The 26375-nt window shown below is 39.8% G+C and overlaps 1 protein-coding gene across 2 annotated transcripts in view; it reads right to left on the reverse strand.

Moving 5' to 3' along the window:
* Positions 1-13674, reverse strand: part of Gabrb2 (gamma-aminobutyric acid type A receptor subunit beta2) — a 227872-nt gene extending 214198 nt beyond the window's left edge. Inside the window, exons 1-4 of one of the 2 annotated variants that reach the window (XM_060363839.1) lie at positions 13271-13674; positions 11833-12058; positions 11612-11703; positions 10586-10653 (exon numbers count right to left, since the gene is read on the reverse strand). In XM_060363839.1, coding sequence (XP_060219822.1) covers positions 10586-10653; positions 11612-11703; positions 11833-11909 — 237 coding nt within the window. In that variant the 5' untranslated portion in view covers positions 11910-12058; positions 13271-13674. Of the gene's footprint in view, positions 1-10585; positions 10654-11611; positions 11704-11832; positions 12059-12813; positions 12832-13270 lie in introns of those variants that run through there. The other variant, XM_060363840.1, reaches the window with a different exon arrangement.
* Positions 13675-26375: the final 12701 nt, after the last annotated feature.

The raw sequence follows: 26375 nt of genomic DNA on the forward strand, positions 1-26375 counted from the left end.
CAAAATTTAGTCCACGCAGCTATAAAATGAGCAGTTATTTCTTCCCATTACTAGGTTAAGTGTGCTGTTTAATTTAGCACAATTTTCTGTATAGAAAATAAATAATTTTCTATACAGACTAAGCACACAGCAAAATTCCGGAAACATTAGCACAAAAATGATAGGTGTAGAGATATTCAAATTTGTGAATTATAATTTTAGTCACTAAATTATGAACTAATATATACTGTGCTTTTTGCACCTTAGCATTCATAGGTATTAGAATATCGATACACACACACACACACACACACACACACATATATATATATAAAACACAAATATGTTTACATGTCATTGTTCATCTACATGTGTAGACTCATGAGCTCCTTATGAAACCAGGAGCCTACTTATAAAATTGGAACACTTTCATAAAATAAATATTAGGAGTAGTTTTCACAGGAAATACATAAACATGAAACTGGATTTGTAAAATGGAGTTTTAATGTTTTTGTTTATATAAAAGATGAAAAGCTATAATAATTAGCCAATTATTTCTACCAAAATAAAGTGATGGGTCAAAATATCAAAATCTGTTAATTAGCCAATTTAAAGTGATATAATTCATTATATATCAACATGTAAACTATACATATAAACATATGACAATGTTCCATAATACTTTGAAATAATAATATAAGCTATACAAAATATTTACAAATATATTTACAATATACATAGAATCACCATGAACATTTATATACTAAAAATTGTGAGATAGACATTCATGAATCAGTTTCATGTACCTGAAGTACTTAAATCAAACAGGAGACTGAAAATAATAGAATTTATATAGAAATAGAAATAGTTGCATCTAAAGTTTTATAGAAAATACTAGTGTTAAAACTGGATTTTGTAGGTTATTCATTTAATTAAAATATCATCATAGTTTGGATTTGGAATGTCTACAGAGATCTACACATTGAAGTTTCAGTGTGCAGTGACAGGTGGTAACTGGAGGCAGTGAAGCCTTTATGAGTGGGGTCTAGAGGGAAAATGATTAGTCATTAGAGGTGTGAACTGAACACCCAACAGGGAGATTGGGGCCTGCTAAGCTGCCATGAGATCAACAGGCCTCTACTGCTCTCTTCTCTAGTCAAGGGATGCTGGCCCACTACTGACTCCAGACGTCAAGGCCCAAGGTGGACTAAATCATCTGAAACCATGGGCAAAATCGAACTATGTTGATTCATTCAGGTGTTCTACCGTAGTAATGCAGAGCTGAGTAACGCAATGTGATATAAAAACCTACAGACAGACAATTAAAAATATTTTTTATTAATAATCTTGAACAAATTGGGTGCCGAATTACTGAGCTTTAAGGTGCTTAACAAGCCAGGCTTTGCATTTCAAAAGTACTTTATTTTTAATTATGTGCACATGTGTGGCATGTGCGTCTATGTGTGGGTATGTATACATGAGTGCAAGTGCCAGAGGAGGCCGGCGACACTGGATTCTCTGTGGTTGGAGTTACAGGCAATGGGGAGCTACCTGATATCCATAATGTGAATTGAAATCAGGCCTTCTAGCATGAGCAGTATACCTTGCTGCCGAAGCCTTCATCACAATAAGAGACTAGCCAAATGCTTCCCCTTTCTTTTGATGATGAATTATCAAATTCACTTCTAATTTCACTAAAAAGCAGCATTTCTAGAAGGATGACATTCCCTGACAATATCTGCAATCTGTGCTCCCTGAGCGTTCTCAGACTTACTCAGTTCTGTCTCATATTTACTCATAATTCTGACACAGAAGACATGAGTGCTGACACGGAAAAACTCAAGGGTCATTGTTCAAATTAAATCTTAGTCTTTCACTGTGCATTGCATCTTCTCAGTTCTATCTCATCATCTGAAACACAGTGTCTCTATCTCGCTTTTCCTTTCCACTTCTGCAATAAGGAGGAATTCTATATTGTAAAGAATTAACTGTTGTAAAATCTACTTCAAGACTTACTCTACAACCATAACCAATAAGGCACCCTTTCCAAAAGGCAGTCAATGACAGCCTTTCCTCTAGGCCTCTGACAAATCCAGCCCTCACCAGTTGCACATCTGGGGAGAGTCAGACCTGTGCTGAGCATCAGAGGTGCCTGCAAGGGCTGGCTCTCCAACTTCTGGTCTTCCTCTCTGGCTCACTCACCTAACCCTTTCCAAGATACACATTGATCCACCTTTAAAACGTCATTAATTTAATTGTTGCTGTTGTGTTAGGAGGAAATTTATTTCATCTTTAATTGCCTGAGAATTACTTTATAGTGAAGACCTCTTGGCAGGGAAATGGACACTAGGTGCCAACTTACAGAGCATGGAAATGAGAGTTGGCAATAGAGACGCCTATGGCATGTTAACAAAACTGCCACCAAAAGTAAAACACCTCTCCATATTTATTCATATAGATTGGCACAACTCAATTCTCCATCTGAGTAACATACTGTATGATAAAGTAATATAATATAGTATATATTTAGCAAGTAAGACATATGCCTGGAAATGTCAGTCATGGTGTTGGTTTTATATCTTTTGAAACTCATAAACAATAATGTTTTCTTCTTTAATGTTTATTTTTCAGTGCATGTTTACATTATACAAAATGTAGTAATTTTAGAAAAACTCAGAATGTCATAGCTGTGTAGATGAGTCAAGTTAATATTGATACTTCAATACAATTCTCTGTCTTGCATATTTTGCATGTCATTAATAATAAAGCATAAAATTATGTGTGCCATTATTCTTTAGTTAACCAATTGCTATAATTGTGTGTATCTGTAAAACAGATACAACAGATTTCTTATTTATAACAGGTAATAAGTAAATGATCAGTATGTTCATCTCTTTGCATATCATACAAAATTATAGAAAGAATGCAGACAAACACAAGTTTGCCTTGGTGATCATGGTGCTGTGTATTATTACAACTAGAATTGTAAATTATGAAATTAAAAGGCATATAAAGCACATTAAAATGCCCTATGAAATTAAAATGTACAGTATAATACTATAAAATAACCAAGAGCACTGAGCAAAATTTGAATAAGGACGGAAATTAAAATTTAATAAACCCAAATGAAAACAGTTTTAGAGAATGAACAAATACAGATGTTTTTTCATATTCTTAAATTATTTACCCACAATAGGCTTTTGAACATAAATGAGAATGGCCATTAAATACAGAAAAACACTGCTTAATATGAATGTTTTTCCTTATGTGCCTGATGACAAAAGCACTCTATTCTTAGCACCAATGATTCTAAAATAAATTTATAACTGTCATAATTTAATGTTTGTCACTTGCATCTAATAAATAGAAGCAGGAGCTGCTGTTGAGCACCTTTTAGTTCACAGAGTGGCCCTCTACAGCAGAGTAATATTGGACCCCAAATCCCAGAGTGCCAAGGTTCAGATTCTTTGAATGAATCCAAAATAGGAAAGGGCCCTTCTTAAAAAGTAATCCTTCCCCCTCCAAAGCATTCTCTCTAATTTATATTCTTGCAGGAATTCTGTAACTGCGTAACGGATTAGGAGTGAAAGGAAACATATATGATGCATTTCTAAGTTATGACATTGAAGAAAGCCCCCCCATCTGCCTTCTTTACAATGTAAGCCCATAGTCAGAACTTTAATTCACCACCCATTTAAGCAGAGCCTTGCTGTGTACCCAGAAAGAGAAACATCAAAGGATGTGCTCTGAGAGAGCCAAAAGAAGGAGATTTCAAAAATGGAATCATTAAACGGAATGGCTGTCCAAAAACACAAGAAAAGTCCAAAGACCCCATGCTTGTGGTGACTTGTGTTTAGATCATGGGAGAAAAAGGGAAAAGCACACAGATACAAGCACACAAGCAAACAGGGTGTCTTGCTAATAAGTGACAAAAATGAAAGAGTGTGGTGTTTTCACTCGGTGTCTACCCACAGCTTAAAATAATTATAACAGTTTAAAACTTTTGAAGGTTAAGCCAGCAACATTGATGACAGTTATTTACCGTAAATCAGTCACCTTTACGGTCCCTTGACTGACACCACTGAAGCAGTGAAACAAAACTAGACATGTCAGGGACTGACGCTCACTAGCAGTGAAAGAAATCACCTTTTGTTTCCTCGAATACTTGAGATCCTAAACAAACCTTCCTCCAGTCGCTTGGTCATATTTAATATATCTGGATAAAATGCCTGACTGAAGGAATCACTTGTGTAAAATTGGGGTGTTTTAAAGACAGAACAAGGAAGGGCTCCATTGGGAAGGGATGAGGGAGGGGGTACCACTGGGATACAAAGTTAATAAATTGTAATAAACAAAAAATAAGTTTAAAAAAGATAAAAATAGAACAAGGAATGACAGTAACATCCCATGAATAACTGCTTCATTAATCTTCTGCTCTTTTCTTACACACACACACACACACACACACACACCTCAGAAGAATTAAAATCAAAACACTACAACCAAAAAGTATCCTAGTAGAAACAATTGAACTTTCTCATGTTAGGAGTGCAGTCTAAAGGAGATTTTTAGACTGAGAGATGTGAATGTGATTATTTGCTGCCTGTGTGACCTTGAAGAAATGATTCTTCATCTCTGCACTTCAGGTTTCTCTTCATAAATAAGTTGATTTTAATGATCTCAGTTTTTATAGGAGGTTTGATAATGAGATAATGAGAAATAACATGATGACTGCATAAGAACTCAATAAGCAGTGCCTATAATTATTTTATGATACTAATGAGATAGTGATGATTATAATGATTGCTGGAACACTGCACAGGTGAAGGAGGAGGTGGAGGAGGAGATCGAAGGGGAGGGAAAAAAGACAACAGGAAAGAAGAGAAACAGGGTGGAAAGAAGAATGCAAAAGAGGGTGAATAAGAAGAAGAGGTATGAAAAGAGGAAAGATAAAAGGTGGAGGGGGAAAAGAAGGGAAAGAAGTTAATAAGGAAGAAGATAAATATTAAGAAGAGGAAATTGAGGAGGAAGAAGGAAAACAGAGAAGCAAGTAGGGAGGACATGGGGAAGAAGAGGAGGAAGGGAAGGAGGAAGGGAGTAATTTGCCAACACAGAATACAGTTTCTATGCATAATCTGTTTATCACTGATACAATCTTTGGCCATTGAGTGTCCATTCATGCTTCATCACCTTTTCTAGTGACCTCCCTACATATTTCACAACAGCCATGCTCCTTCTTCGGTCTCATTAGAAGATGTCTTCTCTGGTACAGAGAACATGAAAGTCTTTAATCAAGAAAATTTTCGGCTTTTCACAACATCCTATATTCTTTTTTTAATTTTCTACCTACTGTCTCCTGAAGGATATTTCTTCTCTAAAGTATATATGGCTCCTTAAAAAAAAAAAAAAAAAGAGCAGTTTTCCTCTCCTCAAAAGTGTAGTTGGCCTTCAATCACTAAAGTACTTCTCATTGGACTTTGTTAATGTGTGCCTGTTATTGTGACTGAGAAACAAGTCTCACTACTTCTTTAAAGTGATTCTGGTAAGAGCTCCATTTTTAGCTGTCTTTTAATTCCTTTTTAGTTTTCTCTTCATACAGTAAGAAGCCCCACTTACCGGGCACAGTGTTTGCATCTATCTGCCATCCTTCCTTCTCTGTTGTAGGTTTTCATTTTTCAATCACCTACCAGTTACCCCCATTTGAAGGCTACATATGGAAAACTCAAAAACTCAGCCTTGCTCAAGCCTAACCCACCATCAGCTAATCCTTCATCCTTCCTGCCATTTTATCTTCTCTGGAGCAATAGATGACACAATCAAAATCTTGGGATTCATCTAAACCATACCAATCCTATCTGTAGATGTATGGGTGTTATATTACAGTCAGAGCTAAACTCACCGGTGCTTCCTAGCCTCTGTAGTTAGCTTTCATATCTTCTCCTGACCTTAGACTTTGTTCCACTTTTGTTCACCTCCTGCACTTCAGAACCATCTTCTAGAGGTTTGAGTCTGACAATATGATTCTGGGAAGATTTTTGCATGGTTCTTTATTCTCTTTCAAAATGTTACAAGCTCCTGAGTAAGGTGGGCAGACAGAGTGACAGACAGACAATGGACAGATACACACACATAAACATACACACACACATCATGCTATATAATGTAATCATTGCCTATGGCTACATCATCAACTCTTTACCCTGTCCTTAGGATCACATGAGATTTTTAAAGCTACTAGCAAATCACTGACACCATTTTTACCCCTCTGCCATTTTCTCTACAATGTCAGTTTTATCTTCTGCTTGAAACACCTATCCACAGATCTCTAACCTCCATTTTGACCACATCATTATTCTGTATTTCAGCAATACTCTTCATCCTTCAAAGTACTTATACCTTGGCATTGAGATTCACTCTATATTGTTGGTTTAAACTGTGCATATCTTCAAGTTAAGCACTGTGATTCTGCGTTCTACTTCGCCACATATATATTATAGGTTGTAACCAATAATAGCAAATTTCTGCTATGAAAATAGATTCTCCATTCAATACTGGAAACTTTGCATACTGGCAGACAACATTATTTATTTTGGTGAAACTTGTCAACATGGGAGTAGTGGGCAGGCAAACTATGTTAGCAAGTAAGCCAACCTGACATACCAAAATTTGAAATGAGCACTGAGATTAAGTGACAAAAATCTAATAGAAGACAGAGGTGTCAAAGAAAAGAGAAGAAAAGACTGCAGCTAAGCAAATGTAAGAACCTGGGACAGAGTTGAAGAACCACACACACTCAAATATAAAGTTACATGAGGTCTGGGGCTGGGTGATATTTTTTGTTGCTCTGCCCATCAGGCCTTACACGTATCTTGCTTGTAGTAGCTGCTAAATAACTATTCCTCGAATGGAATTTTAAGCTGTGCAGCTGGTGATACAAGAAACATCTGTATATTTTTAAAGCATTACTTTTCTCCATTTGCCATTCCATAAAAAGGTAATTTTGTGAATGTGTTTACTAGAACTCTTTCCTGAAAAGTGAAATATTGCTTCAGTTGGTTGGCAAATGTGCCATTTCAAAATGAAGAATCTGCCTCAAATGAAGAAAAAGCTATTTTGGTCCATAATTCTCAGAGCCAAATTTGAATCGTAAAATGCACTTTTCATCAAAGAATCTTAACAAAAAGATTCCTGCCAATTTAACCAAGACATCTAAAAATATTTCATTCTAGAGCCAAGCTTCCTGCTTAGCAGCATTCTGACTGAGATCATGTTTTTTCAGAGATCTTCCACTGGGTGATGGTCACCCAAGTCAAGAGCCTGCCACGTCCTCACCATATTCCCAAGAACTCAGACTGACACAGTTCTTTGGCCTTCCTTCAAGTTTTTCTACATTTCAAAGTTTTCCTGAAACTTTTATGAATTCAACAGTTACCATAACAAGCAAGTAGAACCAGAGAAACATGTAACTTGTAGATGGAACTCAATTGAAAATGTCCTTTACAGATCAAGCATGAAGAAACTGACAATTAATGAGGTGCATGACCACTAAAAATGAACACAGGACAGCAGTAGGGATGGATCCTGGGTACCATGAATGCTTTCATGGTTTTCACTCCTCAATAACGTATATGCATCCAATGTCATTTTATTAGATCTGTTAATTATCTGGGGTGGTAGAAAAGAACTGTTGCTCTCTTTTGACTCTTAACGAAATAAAGGCCTTTTTAATTGAAAACAAAACAAACAAAAAGACCTCTTTGTGACTTAGAAATGCAACTGGCACCTAACATCCCTGATCCAGTTCAGAATCTTTCTACGAATGTCATCTTTAAAAAACAAACAAACAAACAAACAAAATATCAGCACAAACGTTTATTCCTTCAGTTCAAAGGACTCTAAGGAATGTCCTTCCTTATTCCTTCAGCTCAAATGGTCTAAGGAATTGTCATTCATGAAAGGCAGATGCACCAGAGTAAAAGTTGCAAAGACAGTAGAGCACAAGCCATATTGAGGAATAAATGTGGACATTAATCAACTTTGAGGTTTCCATTAAGTAATTAATCAACCATCCTTTGACACTAAATATAACCTAAGCATCCTAACCCTGGTAGGGCTTTGAAGAATATGCAATAAACATCTTATATTGAGCTGCCAATGGGGGTCCAACTCAACTGTTGCTTCCAAGGGAAGAACCATATTTAGAAACAAGGTAATAGCAATATATGTTATAAAAAGATTATTTGGAGGGTAACTCTTAGGTCAGCAGGACTGGTAGCTGAAATAAGTGTACACTCCTCAACAGCTCAAAGTGTGGCTGAACAAATCCATGAGTGTCAGCATTAATCTAAGAAAGGAATCTGGCTTGGAATTCTTTCACACTTGCTTCAAATCATTAATGCTACAATGTTGTCCCATTTACAAGCTGACATTTATTTTTGCACTTTCGACATCCCATGACTTCTCTGCAACAGCAAATAGCTCAAAGTGATGACACCCTGCCTCAGCTGGATCTATATTTTGACTAGCAGGTCTTGGCGTTGTGTCCACCTCTGTTATCTCTTCAAAATGGTGCATGTAGGGCAAAACGTCAGTAAAATTCATGGAAAAAAAATTAAAAAACAAACCCGAAAACTTTACCACTCTACACCTGTAAGGATATAATACACCCAAGTCCATTCCTAAACTATTGTAGTAACCTGGAATCATTCTGTGAGCATTGCTTTATTTGTATGTACATTTTAAAAACTCTTTATGAAATATCATTTTGTGATGTCTTAAAGAAGTGGTTACTAAAAGTTTTATTGGAGAAGACAAGCATAAATTTAAAAATAAATAAATGAGATATGAGTCTGACACAATCACATGTAGAAAACACAAAACATTACTTGATATCTATACATCTTTAACATTAGCAGTTCAATTTAGAGTCAAGTACCTGAGGCTATGGAGGTACCCAAATTAGGACATTTTCTATTTTTATATTCCTCGCAAAATATGTAAACTGACGGAAGACTTCTCAAATCCCACATGAATAATATTCACATATTTGAGAAATTAATTTCTTAAAAGAGGCATTCTCTATCAACACAGGAGAATCTCCTATCCTGTGTTTGCGATTCATCCAATAGTGTCTTTCTTTGGTGTTTATGTGGCATACAATAAAAATATTCTCAATTATTGGATTATAAGATTTCTGTTATGAAACCACTGCTGAGTTAATCGATTTTCTGCCTTAAGTTTCTGCAAAATGGTCAGAATCATAGGAGGCCTTCAGATTGTTACTACCCAGCATCTGTGACTGCCATGGAAGTTGCCTCTTTGAATTCTGGGAATATGGGAACTTCTGTTAAATTGAGGTGAGAACCAGGCTAAATCCTAATACTTCAAACTTCTTGACTTAATTAGTATGTCCTAAATTTTACGTCCCAATGGCTGGCTTAAAAGTGTTTGTATAAAAGCTTACAGACTTCATCTCTGCCTTTAGTTATTATTCATCCACTCTCAAGATAGGAAGACAGGAGAATGTCAGAACAATCAGAAATATGCTGTGGGCTATCAGATCTGAAAAATAAACTGGAATATATTACATTAAGGTTCAGTCTATTTATATAGACTTTCTAAAAGCAAAATACAAGGGGGAGAGAGAGACAGGGAAACAGAGAGAGAGAGAGGGAGAGAGAGAGGCAGACAGACAGACAGACAGAGACTCACTGGAGAAATACCCCTGAGTCAAGTGGGGGAATCTGGGACACTTGTCCTTGTCATGCATGTCCGCAGTGTTCCAACATGGGCAGCAGGGGGCGCTCTTGCACGAAGCAAACCCCCCCAAAAGTGCTTCCCTTGTTGGAGAACACAGGTTCTTCTTACACCCCTGTCTCCTGGTGCTTGGACTCTGTCCAAAAACTGAGTGTGGCTGTCAATAAATTGTATGAGCTTGGTACACACGATGATTAACATTGCAGATGCAGTAAGAAAGTACACTTGGTGTTAAGTTTGCCTTTGGGAAAGAGAGTGGTCCGTTTTTATTTTATCTCATTGAAATGCCAGAAGGGGTTAAAGGAAGTGGAGAGTAGTTGGGGCTGGAGATGTCCAGTGTCATTAAGTATAAAGAGGCAATTTCCTGAAGCAACAAGTGGGCATCAATTTCCCAGGACTAATTACTTAGTCTCTTTGTGATAGTTTAGTTTGTAAGATAGACTACCTGACAAATGTTTTTGTCACATTCATATCCTCCTTTTACCATGACTGATAACCAAACCCAGAATTGTAACTTGACAAACTGAGGCTTCTAAAGAAGCTGCCCGAACCAAAGTTTCTGCAGGGGCCTCCAGCGTGTTGCCGCCTTTTACAATCAGATGTGTGATGTATTTTGCTTACTCCACATCAAGACACAGTATTGGATCCGAATTGGAGGAAGGGCAAAGAAGCAGAAGGAGTTTTGTTCTGTAACTACACACACCACGAAGTCCAGGGAAATATACCTTGCCTCTGTCCCCACACATTATGTGTGCGTTCAAACACACCACACCCCCAATGGCTACACAACCCCCGCCCCTTCCCCCAAAGGAAGGATTTCAGAGACAAAGCTCTGAACAGTCATACTCACCATATTGACTTCAGACACCATATCAATGCTGGCAATATCAATGTTCATTCCCACGGCCACAGGGGGACCTGCAAACCAAGAAGGTCAGCCACGTGACTTCTCAGAACTTAGTCACTCATACCAAGAGTTGTCACTGGGAACTCTAAAGAAACCCACTCCCTGGAGTTAATCCTCAGACTCATCACTCTCCTTCTTCTTGGCGATCAGAATTGGGGAATGCTCTTCTAGAAATACGTACACCTGTGCTGCTGATGGGACGGCCAGCTCAGCTGTGTCTACACATGGCGATGTCTCAGCATGTGAGTCCACACAACTGACATCAGCACAGGACTGTTTTCACCCTAAGGATTTGTGTGTGTTGCCTTGAAACCCCCTCTTTCTCATCTCCCCCCACTTCTGTGTGTAGGTTTTAACTCTTCCAGCTCCAGTAAGAGTCTGAAGCAAAATCAAATGACCACACTAGCATATCTGGGGCTGCAGGGAGAGACTGTCCTTTTCCCCTCTACTATCTTTATTCTCTATTCCCAGAAGCCCTTCTCCCCCCTCAACCCCCTGTGTCATTCCCCTTAGAGGACTAGATAGTATCCCGAACAGAGCCACTTTAAACCATGGCCAGAACTCTTTCAAAGTAGGTGGGCACAGGGAGTTGGGGCCACCTCTCAGCCAACTGCCCGTACATTCTGTCCTCAAAAATACTCACATTACAAGACAGCCCTGAGCACACCGTTAACCAAACTTAACAGGCTTGTGTCTCAAGAAAGCTCAAAGATTCCTCGCAGTGAAGGAGAAGGAAAGAATTACAGTGTCTGGTCACACGCTAAGGGGGTCTTTTTGAAAAACCTTCCAGGTCCTGGACAGTAACAAACTGGCAAGTTTGGATCCATTTCATGGCATGGTAAAACAGGCAAACACTCCATACGCCACACGCACCCACAACTAAGGAGAAGGATGAGAGAGAACACAAAGCCCAAAAGACAGCTTCAGCTGGAGCTGGGCTGTTTCTTATTTGCAAGGCGATCCCATTACCTCCAAAATCTGGTCTCAGACGAATGTCATAGCCTTTCAACAGTCTGTCCACCGTCTCTTTAACCAGCGACATATTACTAGGGTCATTGACACTGAAGGAAAGAAAATGACAACAAACAGGAATGAATGAAGAAGCTAGCACGGCATCTTCAACAGCACTGCTCTCAGAGAGGTATGCAGACAGAGCCCTGACAAGTGAGAGAGAGGAAAAAGACACTTACCTCTGAGCACAGACAGCGGCGATTATTAAGGGAAATGACCAAATCCCAAAGTAGCCCCTTTTCCGGACTCTCCACATCCCTTTAGTTTTTGATGGGATTGAGGGATTCACTGAAGAGAGGAGATCCAACTTAGTCTACCCAGCGCAGTAATTCTAATGTGGAGCGCATGCGCACGGCGTACCAAAACATCAAAGGGGCAGCGGCGGCTGCCGGGGACCGAGATTTCCTTGTTAAAAAAAAAAAAAAAAAATTAAAGGGGAAAAAGGAAGTAAAGCATACATGTGTGTAATAAGTACATGTTTGAATAATATTAAACTGTCACCCCAGAAGTGCATCCAGAGTAAAATCTTTCTTTTCTTTTTTATTTTTATTTTTTGTTGTTGTTGTATTCCTGTTGTCTTTAAGACAAAAGCAACCAGAGCGTGTGGTAAGTTTCTGTTGTTCCGGGAGGTAGTTTTGCACCTCACGGTGTGGTGGGGTTTGGAGTGTGAGTGTGTGTTTGTGTGTGTGTGTGTGTGTGTGTCCTTAATCTTTCTTTCTTTCTTTCTTTCTTTCTATTTTTTTTTTAACGGGGTGTAGGGTGTGAGGGTAAAAGATGGGTTCCTGAAATCCCACTCAGGGGCTAAGCAGGTTGAAAGGAGCAAATAGTTGAACTTTATTTCCTTAAGAATACCAATCCCCTGCCTGGGACTAGCGGAGGGGGTGGGGGTGGGGGTGGGGGTGGGGGTGGGGGAGGGCGCGCTAGGAGAGGGGAGGGGAACAGAGTAGGAACTGGTGTCCGAGGAGGAGAAAAGAGACCAATGGGAGGGGTGCTGAGCAAAGGCTGGATTTTGAGCGGGTGAGGGGGGGGATGGGGGCGGGCTGGGAGTGGATTGATGATATGAAAGAAAGGGGTTGAGAAGAAAGGGGAAGAATGCAGGAATTCATACGATGCTAGCCTTTCCTGCGAGTCAAGGGGCAAGCTTTTTCTTCACTACTCACGAGCGATTCCTTTCTCTTCCTGCTGCTCACCCTTTGCCCGCCCCGTTCCCTAAGAAAACCTCGGGGTCCTGGTTTCTGGCGCTGTGACGTTCCTGACCCGCTAGTCCGGCTATTTATAGCAGGAGGGGGAGGGGGCGAAGGGAGCAGTCAGGCAAGGGCTTCTCTGGGTTTGGGTCTGACTCTGCACAGGGAAATTAGTAAGTGGGCAGGGTGAGGTGTGACTGAGGGACAGGGAGACGGGGGCGTGAGGGACAGAGAGTGACAGGAGGTCCAAGCACAGTTGCCGGGCCAAAAGGCACCCAACGCGAGGGCGGAGGGCGAGGTGGGATGCTCTCCTCCGGACCCCCACGCCTCGAGGACACGGGCACATGGCAGACACACACACACGCAGACACACACACACGCACACGCACACACACACGTGCTACCGCAATCCTGGCCACCCACCACTCCTTACCTCACCAACCCGAGCTCGCCGCCCACTATTATAGCCCAACAGAGCTGTACCCCTGCCGCTCCGCTTCGGCCAGCTGAAGCTGGACTTGTGCGTCCAAGCCCAGTCGTTCACAGAAGGCAAGCACAACGAAGCGGACCCCGAGACCTCCGGAGCCACCGAGCCCCCTATCTCCACGCCACAACTTCTCCTCGTCCCTGTCCTAGCCCATGGGGACCCAAGCCTGCCTCCTCTCCTCCTGTTCCAGGCTCACCACGGACACGGGACCGGGACTCAGTTCATGGGAAAAAATCATTTCCTCGGCTTGGGGCGGGAGAAAGAGGGTGCCGAGGGCACCGAAATGGGGGTGCCCGGGAGTTGTGTTCCCTGGCTTCTCTTGGAGAGGGGGAGGGAACGGAGCAGATGCTTCAACTCCCCGAGCGGAGGCACCTCCGGGGTGAATAGGTAGAAAGGCAGAGAGCTCACCCTGGACTCCCGCGCCCTAGGACTGAACCAGTGTCTAGTACTGAGGCTTGTCACCGTTTACCGCGAGCGCCTACTGTGCGCAGAAAGCCATGCTTAAAGCAACATTAACCAGAAGCTGACTCCGTAGTGCCCCCGTTTTATGGGTGTAGAAACTGGCACATCGAATCTGAGGACCATGTCCAAGGTCATTCAGGTGGAGTAGGGTGAAAAGCGAATGTGTGCTTCTAAAGCAGTGTTTCTAACCGTTCGACTAGACAATCTCAACTCTTCAGACCAGGACCTCGCCCTCTCTTGGCTAGCTCCCTGCTTCCACGCAGGGACCTCCAAGAGCCCGCGGCGCCTGTGTTTGAGAGCCTGTGTTTGAGAAAGCGCACAGATTGCACCGCCGGTGGTCCAGCGGGTTCCTGATGACAGCAGGGACCCTGGATGCACTGGATTCGCAGCTACCATGCGCTGCAGGATCCCTGCTGAAATCTCTTGGTCCCCACTGTGGCCAGGTCCAGCTTTCCTTTTGACCCACATACTACATGACCCACCCCCCTTCTCCGCCCCGGGCCCCGGGACATTGAGAGTGGTTTTGGGCAGCATAGAGAGGTGACTCCAAGGGAACTGTGGAGGAGGGACGGTTGCCAGCGGGAATCTGATAGCTTCCCTAGAATGGAGGACAAAGCAGAGAGAAAAAGCTGTTTGCTTTCATAGTCTGAGGAAGTTTCTAGGTTACAGACAGGTAAGGCACCATAAACAGTGCAGATACTGCATGCTGGAGTTCTGCAAGAGAGCGCGCGCGCGACCACCCCCCCAAACACACACACACACACACACACACACACACACACACAAGGGTCGAGCAGGAGAAGGACTGTTGATTTCTCTTGTTCTTTGCTCTTACAGTAAGACTATTATTTAAGCTAAATATAATGAGGAGAGAAAAAATACTTTTCAATAACCAAAAGATTCTCGAAGTAGTTAGCCAACAATGCAACCTAATGATGAAGTCCTAGAAAACTCCCTTCTCTCCAAAAATATCTCCAAACCCAGACTTCCTTCTATTAGTTACCCCTCTTGTCTGTTGGTCACCGTCAGGAAGATTCTTCAGTTCTGGTTGAAAGAATGAAGTTCAGTAAACAAAATAAATCACAAAATACCCTGACATCCATCAAAATAACGGTAGTGATCCAATAAGTAATCAGACAAGTACATATTGAAGATCTACTATGAGCAGAGCTTCTCAGACGCCTAGAAATAACTTGGCAAGACATTAATGTCTCTAAATTGTGGTCTCCTTTATTTATCTAGTCTAGATAAATGTTAGTACTGATTTCTTCCCTGGGTGAATGCTGAATGACATAATCACTTGAGTAGCATTTGTCATGTGATTAGCGCATATTGGCAAACCTTTAATGAATGGACAAAAAGAAAAAAAGCACAAAATGTTGTTGAGTGACATTTATCTTTAAAGATGGAAAGAACACAAATTGGATGCAATTATTATAAATTTGCCCAAGGAGAATAGAGGAGCAGCCACTTGAAGAAAATCAAAAGAGCGTTGTAAAAGATGAGAAAACAGAGTGTCAAAGATGAAAGGAAATCAGGGTTTTTTTCTTCCTCTTTACATGGCAGCTCTCACGGATATCTCTTATCAATGACTACAGGGAATAGTATTACTAATACATTTATTCTAGTTATAAGATGTAAGATGGGCATGCCTAAAACAAAATGTATTCTTCAGACTCCCAGAAAGATTTGCTGGTATAGCAAATACAAAACTGGAAAAAAAAATCACATGCAATCTGAAGTTGTGTGGACTTATGGAGAACATGGTCCAAGATCCAAAATGTAAAATCACTGGGCAAAATGTCAGCACTCAAAAGAAACCATGGTTTTATAATCATCTCTGAGTATCTAGTATATAAACACAATATGGCAACAGCCATCAACGACTCTTTTGTGTAATATTTATTCCTTATTATGGACAAATGTTATTTGACAAACATTGACAATAATGACCTGAAAACAGATATGGTCCTCACGCTCTTGGTATTCACATTCTAATAGGACAAATGGCTATCATGGAACTAATTGCAGACTAAACATGTGAAAAGCGAAATGGTCTGTATTGTTGGAGATTACTCAGTCTGTGGATATAGGTAAAGCTTGTAATGGAATAAATGATTCATTGTATGACGTTTGAAAGGTATCCTATCCTCATGCTGGAACTGAAATGTCTGTCCTGCTGGTCACCTTCCAGAGCACCTAGAGTGTTGTAGAGTGTTGTGGGAGATAAGGCATTGATGGTATTACCTAGCTATAGTGCCAACTTATCAAGGAAGAGGAGCAGTGTAAATGTTTATGTTTAGACTCATAAACAAATGTGTCTCTCACACCCTAACCTAGAGAAGCTTCCCTTTGGGATGGATGGCAGTGAACACGGAGATTCATGGGTTGTTATATGATGGTTGAGTGTTCAGCTCTTAACAAGACATCGCCATAACACAATTTTGTTAGCACTTAAAGAAGAGATGGGAGCCAGAAGATAGGGGAGAAACAAAGCGCTGTCCTCAGGTTATGACACAGCCATTGCAATCATGATCTGACAGCAGCTTTAGATGCACTGAGCTAGACCAAGTTTGGATAAGTCAATAAATAATCCTGCATCTTGTAGGACTCTACATCTTATGGGACTCTAGCCTATTCTGCTGAGCTACTGACAACTGATGAATTCTAGAATTCAGCTAACATCATCTTCTTCAGTGTGTACCAAATGGTGAGCCAACTAGGTTCCAGTGAATAATAACAAACCTGTAGCCACACAGGTGATCCTAGTTAAAATCAGTAGGTCACAAAACAAAATAGAAATGCTGAAGTATGAATGAGGGGTGAGGATCTGTAACAGGGAGGAGTGTGATAGAAGAGGAAGAAAGATAAAAAGGACCTGGAGGTTCCAGGAGCTCCATTAGAAGACAACTAACCAGGGCCCAGAGGGGCTTGAGGAGACTCAATCACCAACCAAGGACCATGCATAGACTGGACCTAGGCCCCGTACACAAGTATGGCAGATAGACAGTTCAGGCTTCATGTGGGTACCCTAGTAAGGGTAAAGGGGGCTTTCTCTGACCTGTACTCTGTTGCCTACTTTCTAATCAAACCCATTCCCCCATCCTCTCAGTAGGGCTGCCTCTCCAGGCCACAGGAGAAGAGAAGGAGCTCAGTCCTGATGAGCCTTGATGTGCAGGGATGGGAGGGTAAGGTGGTTTCTCTTATCTGATGAATAGGTGAGGGGGATGGAGAAAGAGGGAGGAGAGGGACTGACAGGAGGCTAGGATCAGGATGTAAAGTGAACGAATGAATGAATAAATAAATAAATAGATAAATAAATAAATAAAAACAAAAAACCAAAACAACAACCACATATCATCAAAGGTGTGGGTAGATTAGTCCCTTAAAACAGCCTTGCTAGGTCACAGAGGAGGACATGGCAGCCAGTAATGAAGATACCTGATAAGCTAGGCTCAGATGGAAAGTGAGGAGGACCTCCCCTAGCAGTGGACTTGGAAAGGGACAGGGAGGAGATGAGGGAAGGAGGGTGGGATTGAGAGGGAATGAGAGAGGGGGCTATGGCAGGGAGAGAAAGTAAATAACCTGTGATTAATATTAAAAAAATAAAAATTAAAAAAAGATTATTCCCTTAATACTATCTAATTTTGTAGCAAAAGGAAAAAAAAAAGAAAAGGAAAGAAAAGACAAGAAAAAAAGGAAAAGAAAACCAAAGGAAGGAAGGAAGAGTTGGAAGTTAGAGCAAACAAAATGTACTACATGGGAATAAAACAATCAAACAGCACATTTAATTAGTAATAAAAAAAAGTGCTGTCCTTACATAGAGTTGAAGAAAGAACAATCAGACTAGTGGGTGAGACCAAGAGTGGCCACTGAACGGACAGTGAGAATATGGTCGTGTTTGGAAGCAGAAGTGTTCCTGATGAATTTTCATCACACTGGAGAAAGACAGGTGTGGCTGTAAAGGATCTGTGGGAAGCTAGGGATGCACGTGAGGCAGGCTGCTGCTCTGAATTAAAGTGGTGATGATAAAAACAAGCAGGTACCACTGCCGTCCTGAAGACACACTGGCTAACCTTTCTAACGGGTGAAATCTGGAGAATGGGAGTTAAGAAGGACGTGGGGATGACTCCCACGTGTCTGGTCTGAACTACTCAGTGGTGGTGACAGGCCAGAGGCTCTGTTCATGATACATTCAGTTTTACCATGTCCATTACGTTCTACAAACAGAGGTTCTCCAGATAGTTGGCTCTGAACCCTAATGTTTAGAAGTGAGCATTGAAGGTTAGGCAGGAGCCAGCGTATCATCCACCTCTTGGTACTGTATTATTTGCTTTCTTGCTTTATTTATTCTTATTTTTGAATGCATTACTATGTAATTAGAGCTATATTTTACCCATTTCATCTTCATCTTCCTGAACCAAAATAAGGCATTTTAAAATGTGTTTGTTTGTTTTTTGTTCTTTGATTTTGTTGGTGCTCTCTTCTGGAACCAACTAATACAGCTCCCAGACACTGAAGACAATATGACTGCAGAAGATCACTGGGGCATGAGCCTAATCCATGAAGGATGACTTGAGCGGGAAACCTGGGTGTCCTAGAAATCACTCTTTCTGGACTGCCACTGGGGACGCATCCTCATGAGTTGAGAGTAAAATCTCACGGCAGAGGGTTTCTTGTTTGCTGAGCTGTCGAAACACTTGAATTTATAATTATGTTCTTAAAATGAATAACTGCTCAGTTTATAATATTTATCAATCTTTGTAAATAGTGTCCAGAAGATGAACAATATCCTACAGCAAGAGACAGTCCTCTATAACATGTGAATATATAGTGTGTAACATGTATGCACATACACACATAGACACACACACTCACTAGTTTCAGGACATGCCACAGAACAAGCGTGGACCTATGATTAAGGCATTGCCAGGTAAATGGGTGCCTGGACCACTGTGATATGAGAATAAGAACTGATTAAAAAGATAACACACACACACACACACACACACAGTAACACAAAAGTCGTTTCAGGTCTAGAAAAATGACACCGTAGAATAATGAAGACCTGAGTTCAAATTCCCAGATCCCACGTAAAGGTTGTTGTATTCCTGTATATCTGAAATCCCGACACTTCTCTGGGAACTTTGAGGTGGCAATAGGAGAACCCAATGGGTTAGACAGCTTGACGTGTGTAACACCAAAACAACAAAGGGTCTGTCTCAAATGGGGTGAGAGGTCAGTACTAGAGCCTCTGGAAATCTCCCTTCCACATGTGTGCCCTGGCAATCCACACACCTGCATTAAATAAAACATCATAATGTCTACTGATGCACACATGTAACAAACACTTTATACACACCCACTGGAAAAATGACTCCACATTTCTCACACATAGATGCTTTTGTATTCACTTTTGTGTGCTAATAGGTCTGGCTAAATGAGTTATAATGTATGGTTCACCATTATGTTGGTTAAACATTCTGGCTAAGCCTGCCTTTATCAGAGACCTGAAGAGAAAGTGCTCCTGAAAATACCATAAATTACATATTAAGCTTATGGATTAACAAGATTTTGTTTTTAATTAAAAAAAAAAAGTGTGAATTCAAAGCTCACTGTGTTCTGTGTCTCCAAAAGGTGACATTAACTCTCAACTTTGGTTTTGGTAAAATATTTGGACAAGTAAGCTCTAAATCACTTAAAATACTTAACTAGAAATATATTTGTAAAAATAATAAAGAAATAATAAAGGAGGTCATTGTGTCAAACATTATTTCAAAGGCTTTAGGCAGGGTAATCTATGTAGTGCTAACAATATGCCTATAAAATATAATTTCCCTTTGTCATACTATGAGAAAAGAGTGTGTTAGTATGTTTAAGATCGCAGTTTGTGAGAAAATATTTGAGGTCTCAGGCCTTTCTTAAGAAATGAAACTCCTGTATTCTGGACGCTCTCAACTTTTCTCATCGACTAAGTTAATATAACTGAAATAAAATCTCAGCTCAAACGAAGAGTCTCCGCACTTTATCAATCAAATGGCCAGTAGGCGCTCCTGATCCTTGAGTTATTGGACATATTTTGAATCAGGACACCTTTAAGCACCACCTCAGATTAATCGATCCGCAAGAATTCGGAAAGGAAAGTGCACCTCAAAGTAGAAAATGAAATTAGTGATGCTTCTAATGGAGGCAAATTGTTCAATGAGGAAATTACCTAGAGACTGACACCACAGGGATGCTAATTATATTCACATAAGTCTCAGCAGTAATACAACACTGCATCCTGTTTGCTACAGATTTTTTTTTTTTTTTTTTTGTCAATTGTTTCTCAAAACCTGAATGGCTGGGGGTGGGGGGGAATAAGTAGAAGTTCCTTATCAATATGTATGTGAAAACCTATAGACATGTGGCAGCATGAAAGAAACATGGAAGAATTTTTCACATTCTCTTTTATGCCTGCAGCTAATAAGAGCTGTCAAAACTGGGTGATCCAATGTGTGTAAGGTGGCTTTTCATGGAACAATGGTTACACTCTTTAGTGGGTTTTCAAGTGTGCATTCTTTCTTATGACATGTACTTGGCTGGCTATGGTTGCTAACAACCCTGGAGTTTATTAAACTTTTGAGAGCCTACCAAAAATGTCAGAATTCTGGAAAATGTGAACGTTTTTCAGAAATCAAAGTTAAAATCAAACTTTCAGAGCTAAGGTTGTTGTGCATAATTACAGTCAAGCAATCAGGAGACAGATCAGAATTCCAAGTTCAAAGCCAGCCTGAACTAAACAGCAAGATGCTATCTCTAAAAACCAAATTCAGAGAAAGCTAACCAAATCAAATAAAGAAATCCCTGATGCTGGGCATGGGGAGGGAGGCACAGCTTTACTTCCAACAAGTGGGAGGCAGAGACACAAGGTCTATGAATTGGAACACAACCTGATCTAAGTAAGAAATTTCAGGCCAGCCAGGGCTGCATAGTTAAAACCTGTCTCAAAGCAATCCATATGGTGCTGAAATTACTGGCTGTTGAGTTAAATGTTTGTAATACCTAATACTGCGTCTTCAATTACACATTTATAGAAAATATACATTTAATGTACTTTGTGGCATATGTCATAGAGCCTACAAACATTGTCAGACAGACTTCCTTTCTTCATACTTTTCTATGTTAACAGCCAACTGTGGTTTTATATCCACTAACGTCAAAGTGCTTTATTAAAGTAGCTCTTTCGCCAAACATACTATGGTTTTCTTCTTAGTTTCTTAGTCACCAATATGGTGAATTCACCAGGTCAATGAATTGTTCTAACTTGTGTCAGGCATTTCATGAGAGTTTTAACTGCTGGTGAAACATGATTCACCACTAATACTTTCCAAGTTCTTGCTTGCTGTCTTGCTTTCTCTGTAATGACCACCAGCAATTCATTACTCATGTAAATTTCCCAAAAATATGTAGGACATCATTCAGGGCTGCTGGGTTTGCAAGTGATGAAAACCAAAATTCAAATATCTAAGCTAAGGTAATATTATTATTAAATATAATTTAGAATTTCTGGGTATACTCAGGACCTAGATTTTTTTTCAATTTTTCAATTCTGTTTTGTGAAAGTTGGCTTTATTCACAGCCTCTTCTAACAAGAAACACCAGATGTTCAAGGACAACAGAGCTGAGATTAACAGCTTTTCAATTCCCAAATTTGGAACACTACATAGGGATGTGTGTGCACGGGTGTAAAAAATCCACACATCTATGAGTGTCTGTGGGGGCTGAAGGGCGACCTTTTTATCTACTCCACTTTCTTTCCATCTTATAATTATAAAATCATAATTAGAAAATTATAAGTTTTTGTTGTTGTTGTTGTTGTTTGAGATGGGCCATTTTCCTTCACCTAGAGGTAAGAAATTTATTTTCACTGGCTGTTTGGTGAGCATTTTGGCTCTTACACTCTTTGCCCTCCCAGGCACTGATGTTATAGAAATGCAAATCCACATCTGGTTATTACAGGGGTGATTGAAATCCAAACTCAGGTCATTAGGTTTGGCAGTATTCACTTTACCTCTTGAAACATCATCCCAACTTGTAAATAAAGTCTCAAATGCATGAATTCTATGTTTTTGTTGTATATGTTTTTATACATTGTATATGTTCTATGTTTCTGTTCTGTTCTAATGTTTTTGATGAAATATACCACATGGACTTTTCTTTAACAGTAAAAATACTCCTTCATGCCAGGCATGGTGGAGCATGCCTTTAATCCTAGCACTTATTTGGAAGAGGCAGGCAGAGCCCCGTGAGTCTGAGGCCAGCCTGAACTACATAGAAAGTTTTAGGATAGTCACAGCTACTACATAGTAAGGTCCTATCTTGAAAACCCAACAAAATAGTCCTTTATGTTTCTCATGTGGCTTTGGGGTACAGTGACTGCTCATGCTTAACATCCTTTCCTGACACATTACTTTCTAGTAGATATGTATTACATTTAATTCTCCCTCAACGTTGAGGTAGGTTCTAATATTGCCTCTGCTTCACAATATTTGGCAAATGTCAAAGTGTTGTGACTAAGGAAAACCTTGTAGCAAAATAGAATGGATACTAGGTGAAGTGTATGGGAGTGAATAATTCTTTAACTGGCGCATCAGGAAAGAGCTGTGTTAATCACCGCTCTCTTCCATTTGTTTTAACAGCATCATAGAAACTGCATGAAAGCATGCTTTCTTCTAGTAGAGGATGAATGGAGACTCAGGCTCAGCAGAACAATTAAGAGCAGCAAGTGGAAGCCTTTCTTCAGAGTTGTACCGTGTGGGGGTGTAGCACAACATCATTTCCTCCTCCTCCACCTTCTCCTCCTCCTCCTTGACCAAGTTCATGCTAAACAGAAATCCCAACAACAAGTTTCTTCATGTATCCTTAAATGTAATCATTCTTACGAAAGTTCAGCTATGTGACTAACTGCTGGAGCTAACGATGCATTCATTCACTGGGCACACTGAGTACTTTGGGGGAATCTGATACATTTCCGGGCAAACGTTATTCTGAGTGTGGGCTGTGGCTAGCTTAACAGATGGTTTCGGACATTGTATGCTCATGTATTCAAATTGAAACATACCACAAACTGAGAAAATTGTTTCAACTTCCAGTTCTGGTTGTCTCACCAAGAAAGTTCCAGTTTGATGGTCAGATGCTGTCTGCATTTCTAAGACTTACCTGTCCATTATTTACGGAGTGTTTTTAGTGTTCACAGAGAAGTCAATGTTTCTTTATCATCTTGGTTATATTCATACGATTGTCTTTACTATTCTGATTCTCCAAATGTAGAGCTATTACTTTCCTTTATAAACAAAAAAGTTAAAAATCAGTACATTTGGGGAAATAGATAATAAAGCAGAGCAGTCCTTAACTGGGCTTGAAAAGGAAAAAGAAAAAGAAAAAATAATAATAATAAAAAAAACCAATGTAGCTGGTATGTAAACACCTGAAACATTGCAACAATTTGGGTAGAAATTTGCTGTTGTTTCTATAACTGAAGTTCCCACCTTTCATAAAAGACTTTTTTTTCATGTGCGTGAAGGTTTTGCCCATCATATCTGGTTCCCAAAGAGGCCAGGAGAAGACCATCAGATCCCCTGCAACTGTAGTTAGAGATGGTTATGAGCCACCAGAGCAAAGGAACCCAGTTCTCTGAAAAAGCAGCACATGGTTTTAACAAAGAAGCCCCTATAGATAAATTCCTATAGGTAAGTATCCGTGATTACCAAATGTCCAGTAATCAATAGACATAAGATATGAGGTGAACCTGAACATTCTGTCAAAACAATGTCATCTTTCTGAGACTAAGCCTTAGAAGTCTAGTTCAGCAACTTAATGAATATGCTGAGCCTCAATGTACCTCCCAGTTTTCTGCAGAGAACACAGACAGGAATCAGAGTCCTTTCCCTTAAGGCCTTTAATTGCAGCAGCAAGAGAAAGATAGACATCATGAATGGTATAAGCAACAAGATATTAATTTTATAAGAAAACCATAAATCAAAAAGAATATAAACTTTGGTGGCTATAAGAAAAAGTTGAGAGATTGTTGGGAACAAATGGAAAAGACGAAACTGACAATAAACTTTTGGAAATGGATTCTGGAGAATAGGCAAGACAAGGCTTCAGTTATTATTGGGATATGGGAAAGTTTGGAACAGCTTTGCATGAATATAATGTATGCAAACGTTGAAGAGATAAACAACAAAGGCAGTTAAAATATAGAATTTCAATATCAGGTAAAGATTACAAATTGTGTAGATAGAAAATGTGTTCTGGAGTTTAGTCATTATAACACTATCATTCTTTATTTTAATCAGGAATAAGAAAGCTTTTTGTCATACTATTTAATGTATGCTCTGACAGATACTCCACTTTGCAAGAGAAGTATGCAGAGCAACTACAGACAAAGCTAGGCAATAAAGATGAGTCATAATTTAAAGAGCAACAGAGCTGAAAAGAATTAACACTAAAAGAATTTTAGAAACAACAGCAAAAACAAACAAACATGCAAGACATTACTTACTCAGCTAAACTCAGCTGTCAGTAGTGCTTCTTAACCGTAATTATGGGTCATGTGATTGTAATGTGTGACTTGGCCTCCCGCATCATTTTAACCTTAGTATAAATTTTCACAGACTGACGCTCAAAAGCTTAGATCACAGACCCTTTCAAAATCAGCATGGATAACTTGGGAGTTGATCAATGGGGAAGCATAAGCAAGGTATTTTTTTAGGCTTGGGTTCTATATTCATCAGAGCCAAAATATAAAAAATAAAAAATTACCCTGGGAAAGCAGTTAAGAATTTGTAAGAAGGAACCTGTAAGCATGGGGTGGATCTTCGCTTCATTGTTTTCTTACTTCACAAAAGCTAGGAGTGAAAGCAGATCAGGAGAACTTGTTTACGTTCTCCTTTCTTTCACCTAGAAAAAGGGAGTGTGAAAGGGATGGGAGAAAATAAACCACTAGGATGCTATCATTCCTGGAAAAGAAGGCATCAATCTTGGACCTCCTTAAATTCAAAACTTAAAAGGAGTGTAGCTGGGTTCTGAGTTTTAAATCTGATTGTATGATTGGGTGGTACCAAGAAGCAAAATTCTCCTAACTCTGTTATCTCAAATACAAATGAGAAGAAGGTCAAACACAGACGAAACTCTCTACTATGTAAACCAGACCTTGGCAAAGTATGGATCCGGCCTAATACAGTCTCACCTCTTATTTTGCTATTCAAGTGTTTTCAAGCTAGATGGGGTCCCAGCACTGAGAGAAGGAAGTGGTCCCATCTCTCCAAGAAGTTATTTTCAATTAATAACTTCTGACAAAAGGAAAGCCAGTGTTCTCCAATGGAGAACAGGGTATGTCAAGCACACTCCAGGGTAGTCACCAGGCAAAGGAATATTTGTCCCACACAAAACAAACTCCATGTTTTGAGGGTGTTTTTTTTTTCATTCTTATTGTTACTTTTGTCTTTAGTTTGTGTTTATTCATTTATTTTTGAGAGAGAGAGAGGGAGCAAAAGAATATAAATACGGGTTTGGAGGAGGTTGGAAGGATACAAGAGGATAGAGGAAAATAGGGTCAAAATGCATTATATGAAAAAAATTAATTTAAAAATTTGAAGAAAAATAACAACTTTAGCTTTGTTAGAGTGCAGCCTTGCCCATGAGTTTTGGTGCTGTCAGCATGTACTTTGGTACAAGCAGTAGAGACATAAGACACTATTCTGGAACTTGTCTTATATCTTTAATATTTAAAAACAAGCAAACAAAAAAGGCTATTGAAACTAAGCAGGTTAAGCATCTTTCTCTAGTTCACCCAGGACTGGGCAGGATCAGGGTCAAAATTCCCTGTTAGGCAAGGGGCATCCAGGCAGGGGCTTTAGAAATACAGACCAGCCTAGTAATAGGAAGGGCCAAAAGGAAAATGGATTTTAAAACCTCTGAGTCATATTCCGTTGTGTAAATATACCACAATTTCTGTATCCATTCCTCAGTTGAGGGACATCTGGTTTGTTTCCCGATTCTGGCTATTACAAATGAAGCTGCTATAAACGTGGTTGAGCAAATGTCCTTGTTGTATACTTGAGCATCTTTTAGTATGTGCCTAGGAGTGGAATAGCTGGATCTTGAGGTAGCACTATTCCCAATTTTCTGAGAAAGCACCAGATAGATTTCCAAAGTGATTGTACAAGTTACATTCCCCTTACAATGGAGGGGGGTTCCCTTTCTCCATATCCTCTCCAGCATATGTTATCACTTGAGTTTTTTATCATAGCCATTCTGATAGGTATAAGGTAAAATCTCAGGGTAATTTTGATTTGCATTTCTCAGCAATTAAAAACAAGGAGATGATGAAATTTGCAGGCAAATGGTGGGATCTAGAAAAGATCATCCTGAGTGAGTTATCCCAGAAGCAGAAAGACACACGTGGTATATACTTGCTAATAGGTGGATGTTAGACATATACTATAGGAAAATCATACTAAAAATCTGTACACCTAAAGAAGCTAAGCAAGAAGGAGGACTCTGGGTAAGATGACTAATGCTCTCTCAGAAAGGCAAATGGGAT

The sequence above is a fragment of the Meriones unguiculatus genome, chromosome 11 (assembly GCF_030254825.1).
Source record: "Meriones unguiculatus strain TT.TT164.6M chromosome 11, Bangor_MerUng_6.1, whole genome shotgun sequence".
Lineage (NCBI taxonomy): Eukaryota > Metazoa > Chordata > Mammalia > Rodentia > Muridae > Meriones > Meriones unguiculatus.